This window comes from Hoplias malabaricus, chromosome 11 (assembly GCF_029633855.1).
Source record: "Hoplias malabaricus isolate fHopMal1 chromosome 11, fHopMal1.hap1, whole genome shotgun sequence".
NCBI lineage: Eukaryota > Metazoa > Chordata > Actinopteri > Characiformes > Erythrinidae > Hoplias > Hoplias malabaricus.
The window spans coordinates 25,070,657-25,077,658 of record NC_089810.1 but is presented as its reverse complement, the minus strand read 5'-3'; the positions used below and the strand labels follow the sequence as shown (position 1 = coordinate 25,077,658).

General features: G+C 38.5%; 1 protein-coding gene across 1 annotated transcript; it reads right to left on the bottom strand.

The window, feature by feature from the left end:
* Positions 1-329: 329 nt before the first annotated feature.
* sdr42e1 (short chain dehydrogenase/reductase family 42E, member 1) lies at positions 330-5,154 on the bottom strand. The gene is made up of 3 exons (XM_066685468.1): positions 5,122-5,154; positions 3,220-3,320; positions 330-2,207 (listed from the first exon to the last, which is right to left on the bottom strand). Exons 2-3 carry the CDS (start codon positions 3,282-3,284, stop codon positions 1,124-1,126), a joined length of 1,149 nt encoding a protein of 382 aa, XP_066541565.1. The 5' UTR covers positions 3,285-3,320; positions 5,122-5,154; the 3' UTR covers positions 330-1,123.
* Between the last annotated feature and the right edge of the window lie 1,848 nt (positions 5,155-7,002).

Sequence of the window (7,002 nt, the reverse complement as noted above, 5' to 3'; positions counted from 1 at the left end):
GACGATGTGCGCTCAGGTTTCACTTAGCACTGGACTCATGAGGAAAGGCAACTCTTGTGTTTTTTGTTGTTTTGATATTGTGTTTTCCTTTTCATTTAACTTTATCACTACACACACACACAAGAAAGAAGGAAGTAAAAAAAGTAATGTTCATAAATATTCAAATACCTGTTAACTTCAGGAAAGCAGACACATTCCATTTTTCCAATTTGTGTAATTATTTTATTATTACTTGTAAATGGTCTTCATTGTATACACTATATCTAGATATATCTATATCTATATATAGATTTTATACAATCTAAAAAGCATTGTGAAAAGGAAGCACTTTTATTTTGTCCTTTTTACACTAAACTTTCTTAACACAGGGCTCCAAACAGCCCCCTGACATCACATGGCTGTTTCACTCGGCTAAACTTTATTGCTTACGATTCCATGATTACTTATCTTAAAATAGATAAATGTCTCTGTAAAGAAAAACATATTTCTGTAGAAGAGGTAATGTGGGTCACACTGTGTTTCTATGGTCATATTAACAATGAAACCTTGTTCATTACAGTACATGAGCTTAGACCGTAGCTTTAAAACACTCATGCTCATCCTTAAGAATGAAAAGAATGGTAAGAGTTACACTGAGGCGTGGTTCCTGATTTGTATTCAGACATAAAATAATAAATAACATTCACATATGTTTAATTTCTGAAGAGTTCTGAACAGGCCAAAATAAAACACTTTATCCACAGTTTTTTTTTTTAATAAATCAGTAAGGTAAACTATTCAATGAATACATCCATGGCTCATCATAAGCATGAAAGAATGCACAGTACAAAAATGTATTTTCAAGTTTGCAGTGATGATCTCACTGGCAATAACCACAGAAATTTCAGTTTAAATCCTATTCAAATTTTATCAAAGAGTAATGTGAAATATCATTGTGGCAGACTGCAATACACCCCAGGAAATGTTAGGGGTAATACTACTACTACATAATACTACAGCATAATAATGGGCCAATTAGCTGATTTATATAATTTATCAACTAGATTGATCAAATTATTCAATATTAGACATGCCCTACTTAACACTATCAAACACTAGCCATGATAATCCTACATTGCTGCGGTTACTGACCCACGACTGGCAGAAAGGACAGTATTACAGCAAAAATGACAACAAAGAGCGCCACATCAAGAATCAGCTTTTTTATCAGGGAAGCAGGCTTTCTGCCGTGTCCTCTACTCCTGAACCACTCAACCACTTCTCTCAGGTCATACTCTCTGGGCTTATAGCCCAGCTCTGCCCTGGCCTTTTCAATGCTGAAATAGTGGGTGACCCCAGTCTTGTAGACCTCAGTTCGAGTCAGAAGTGGCTGGAAGTTGTAGAAGTGTCCGACTGCACTGTGTATCATCTCTGTGAGGAATGCAAAGAAGTAAACAAGAGATATTGGTAGTCTTAGCTTAGGGAAAGTATAACCAAGTCCTTCTACTAGTGGCCTGAAGAACTCAAAGTTGTTAACTGGCCTTCCATCTGAGATGAAGTATGCTTGACCAGCAGCTTTTTCTGTTAGTGCTTTCGCAGCCAGTATATGAGCAGAGACCAAGTTATCAACATGAACAAATTCAACAAGACTGTCAGGATCACCATAGACAAACCCGAAAAGGCCTTTTTCAATGTACTCCACAATCCTAGGAAGATGCCTCTGTTCCCCTGGGCCGTAAATTCCAGCTGGACGCAAGGCACAAGTCCTTAGCACACCATGACCATTTGTAAGGGGTGAACCATTTGCTCTTAGGACCTGCATTTCTGCCAGAGACTTGGTTCTGGAGTAGTGGTCCGGAAGGAGATGTAAGGGGAGGTAGGGAAGTGTCTCGTTGCCATTTTCTATGACCTGCCCACCGAAAACCACATTAAAGGTGCTAGTGTAAACCAGGCGTTTGACCCCAAGTGCTACACAAGCCCTGAGAACGTTTTCTGTTCCCTGAACATTCACCTCCTTGATCAGATTCTTACTGAGCTGCTCTCTGCCTGACATCCCATATGACGCGATGTGGAAGACACAGTCCACTCCTTTCAGCACTTTCTCCACCTGAGCAAAGTCCCGCACATCACCATGAACAAAGTCCACACCCTCTGGCAGCTTCTCGCTTGGAGGCCTAACATCAAACAGGAGTACTCGGCATGATTCCTTCAGGAGGGTGCAGGCAAGACTACAAAAAACCCCACAGAGAGTTGCACTTAAATGTCTGCATTTTAAAGTAATTAATCATAGCTTCTGACTATCTAAATCTGAAAATCTGAAGCTTTTTTATTTTCTTATTACTCTTAAGGCTTATTTACATTAACCTTTCTTTATTAAAAAATTGAAATAAATTAAAATGATATAAGGGCATAAAATGTATAGTCATTAGAATAAAGAAGGGAGATTCAGTTAGATAAATTTGTTTTTAAATTAATTCTAAAAGAAATTTATTCATAATATAACACTTCTGCACATCGTTAATTCGGGTAATTTAATGCTAGATTTGCTGTAATGGGTCAACGCAGCAACGCAAACTTCACAGAACTATGAATGCAACAAGTGGCATGCTTTGCAAAAAGAAAAGTCTCCATGGGAAGGAATTTGATGGGCTAGTGTCTCCCTCTAGTGGTCTAATGCAAAAATGTTACCATTTAAATATATATTCATTCATTCATTCATTGTCTGTACCTACTTCTCCAGTTCAGGCTCACGGTGGGTCCAGAGCCTACCCAGAATCATTGGGCGCAAGGCAGGAACACACCCTGAAGCGGGCGCCACACCTATGGACACTTTTGAGTCGCCAATCCTCCTACCAACGTGTACAAACGTGTCTTTTTGGACCATGGGAAGAAACCACATACATACATACATACACATATATATGCATTATATTATTACTATTAGTAATAGTAATAATATAATAATATTACATATTAATTAATATTAATAGTAATATTATATATAATAGTATTATTATTAGTATTATTATACTATTATATTATACTATTATACATACATTTTTTTTTTATTAATAAGAGTTTATATTACACTTAGATGCATAAGAAGATTTGAGAAGATTTGAACCAGTTTCCTGTAAATGTTCTAAGTTGAAATACTTTGGTGGGCTATTGTACTGTGCCCTACTATACTGTAGTGTATTTTCTGTCTATTTTTGGGGGCCCTGTGTCTGTGTAACATACCGAAATCCAAAGTAACCTCCTCCACCAGTGACGACATACTTGGGAGCTCCTGTGCTTGTGCTCATTGTGGAAGCTGAGGAAAATGTTGTGAAGCCTGATTCCTGACAGAAACAGGGGTGGTGGGAGAGAGAGAGAAAGAGAATTAAAAGAGAGTAACACCTGTCCACATTTGCTGTTGAAACACTAACTAAACGCTTTGGTCAGAAATGCAAAGACTCTGTATGAAAGTAGTTCTTCATTCTGATTCAGACTGGCAGCCACGCAAGGCAAAAGGCAGCGCGTCTGCTCGATATAACATCAGCACATTTAAATGGGCTTAAATGGAGTTCAAACAGCCTTGTGAAGGACTGGTGTCCCCTCCATGATGTGTTCTCTTGCATCCAGTGATTACGAGTAGGCGCTGGACCCACCACAACCCTGAATTGGAGAAGCGGTTACAGACCATTAATTAATTAATCAATCAATCAACCACTTAATGGATTTGTGGCTTTCCCTGTGTGGATTTGATGGAATTCATCTAACACCTGTGCAGTGATTCAAGAAAGGACGTTGCCGTACTCCTTTGGACATTCTACCTCTGTTGTTACTAGTGCTATAATCTATGTGGTTGTGTGCTGCTTAATAAGCCATTGATTCATGTGTGCACAATGTGAGGTCTCAACAACATTTCTCCTTCCTGTAAGTACACTTTTGATCTCCTGCAGTCTGAACTGTACAGAGCTACACCATACTCTTAACTGTCCAGTTCACATTATTATTATGCATTATTTGCATTCATGCACTCATACATTGTTTGTAAGCGCATATCAAATTCAGGGTCCCAGTGGGTTCGGAGCCTACCCGGAATCACTGGGTGCAAGACGCAAATGCCTATGGATACTTTTGAGTAAGGAAACTAGAGCACCCAGAGAACATACCAAACTCCTCACAGACAGTCACCCGGAAAAAGAAAACCCCACAGAGAGTTGCATTTAAATGTCTGCATTTTAATGTAATTAATCTTAGCTTCTGACTTTCTAAATCTGAAAATCTAAAGCTTTTTTTATTTTCTTATTACTCTTAAGGCGTATTTACATTAACCACATTGTAACCAAAATTAAAATTAAAATGATATAAGGACATAAGACGTATTGTCCTTAGAATAAAGAAGGGAGATTCAGTTAGGTGTTCAAATTAATTCTAAAAGCATTCATTCATAATATAATGCTTATATATAACAAACCAAAGTGGATTTATATCCTTCTAGCCTACGTTTGTCACTGGGGAAAACATGTGTAACCACTCCAGAGCTTCCCATTTCATTAAACATTTGTGTCCACAGTGGATGCATCTACAAAATTGACTGATCATAAGGGAATTCTACAAACCTGTGGGAATTAGTGTACATTACCTTAGTTTATACCACACTTGAAAGAGCAAGGACAATTATTTTCCAGGATACAGGCCTTTAAAAGTTAACGGCAAAAGCCTTCTGTCCTGAGGCTATTACTTATGGGCTGTTAGCAATGACAGGGTACATGCAGATATTTTGAATCATACTCTATATGCAATATTAATGAATATTGGGCCATATGCCTTGTATGAAACAAGGATAAATTTTAGAGTCAAACACACTAATGTATCTGCCCCAGGGGTAACAGAACAGCCGCAGAAGCAGTCAATAGAAATGCTATTGAAACAGTACACAAACACTACTTGAGGAGTATAGAAATACTACAGCAGGACTGTGTAACAAGTTACCACAACACACCACGCATCATATGGCGGATCTGTATATAAAACAGCATTTTTTCCCTCTAACCTGTGCTCAGAAACATTCACAGCCACGACACAAAACCACACATACATGCGAACAGTCACAAGCATGAAGAAAACAAATCAAAAGACAAACAAAAATCGCACCTTTAACGTGGGTCACTGCGCCTTAACACAAGCACTTCCTGAGAAACGCACGATAGGCGGAGCTTTAAATGCTGATATCTGATTGGCTGAAGCGCTGCAGCGGTTTTTAAATAAACAAAGTATATTAAAGTATTGATAAAATACTATATCAGTTTCTATAAAGCTGTAGTATATCCGTCTGAATTATTGCATTGTTATAAAACATAAAATATTACTTAATACTCATTATTTATTCTATTTCTATTTTACACAAGTATTATTAACACTTAATAATACTTGACATTTCATTATTAATTATACACAAGATAAGATGTAAAATATCCACTCTTCCTACCTGCAGCCACAAAATTCCCGGCCGTTTATGATCCGATCAGCAACCAGATGATCAGCTATCCTTAACAACTACGGTTACTCACTGAGCCCAGCCCATGAGTACCCAAACCACCCACTGCATCACTAGCTCCTCATAGGGTTCATCATGTAGGCACCTCCTCTCGTTGGTGTTTCGCTGAATTAAGCTCACGACACCTCCAGAAGTCTCAACAGTAAAGTCTGGCATCCCAGACCCACCCCCCTTCAAGCCAGCTTTACAGTCCTACCTTATCCTTTACCATCAACAACCATGAATCCACACTCTACAACAGCATCTCATCAGTGCATTTCCTCAAGTAATCTGTGCTCTCCTTATCTCCTTCACAGATGTCCTTAGTTTCCGACACCTGATGCCGAATTGCACAAGCAGGGATGTGGAAGACTTGGCTATAAATCCCCTAACACCTATCTCCACTGGTCTTACCAGTGCCTGCCACCCGCGTTCCCTCACCTCAGCTGCCAAGTCTGCATACTTCACCTTTTCATTTAAAATGCTTCATTTATTGCATCCTCAAATGGAACCGTTAACTCTATGAAATAAACTATACATTTACTTTCAGAGCAGAGCACCATGTCTGGCCTCAGTGTAGTTAACACAATACATTCTGAGACCTTCAGTTCTTTCCCTACGTCCACCAACAATTTCCAATCTCGTGCTTCACCCATCTACCAATATTTGTAGCCTGTGAATGTTCTTGGAAACATTACCCTCACGCACAAAGGTAACACTTTTATTACTACAGCCACTCATCAATGCATTAACCTCTAGCTGTTTGCTGTCCAACAAACATGCTAAAACCCTTAGCACCTGATTATGTCTCCATATATCCATATATATCGACCCAGTGACAAACTAACTTTACAAGCTGATAGAATATGCTTCAGTGTTACAACCCCTGTACATAATACACAATTAGGGTGATCACCAACCCACTGTCCAAGATATTTAATAATACCATCATGAAAATGTTTTTCCACTACACTGACAAACATTACTTATTAAATGTAGTCAATGTATGTCCAGTGCTTGCATGAATTTAATTTATTTCCAGATTTAAAGTTTGAGAATGAGTACATCTTATTTAAATTTATATCTGGTTGTAAATAATTTAATTTCATGCAACCTTTTGATGTAAACAAACAAGCATAAATAAAGTATTTTTCCCCTTGTGTGTTTATATTATTTTCAAAAAAAAATATTTTCATTCATTTATTCATCCCCTGTAACCACTTCACCCTGATCATGGTAGCATTGGGTCCAGAGACTCTGGAATCACTGGGAACAAGGGAGGAACACCCCTTTTACAGGGCACCATTCCATTACAGGACACCATGCACTCACACATGTGGAAAAGTTCTCACCCAAAACACTCACCCAGTCCCTCACACCCTGTGGACACTCACCCAATCATTTTCTCACACACCTGTAGGTAGTTTCACATAGCTAATCCACCTACTAACATGTCTGTTAGGATTGTGGGAGGAACCCCCCGCAGCCATTGAAAGAAA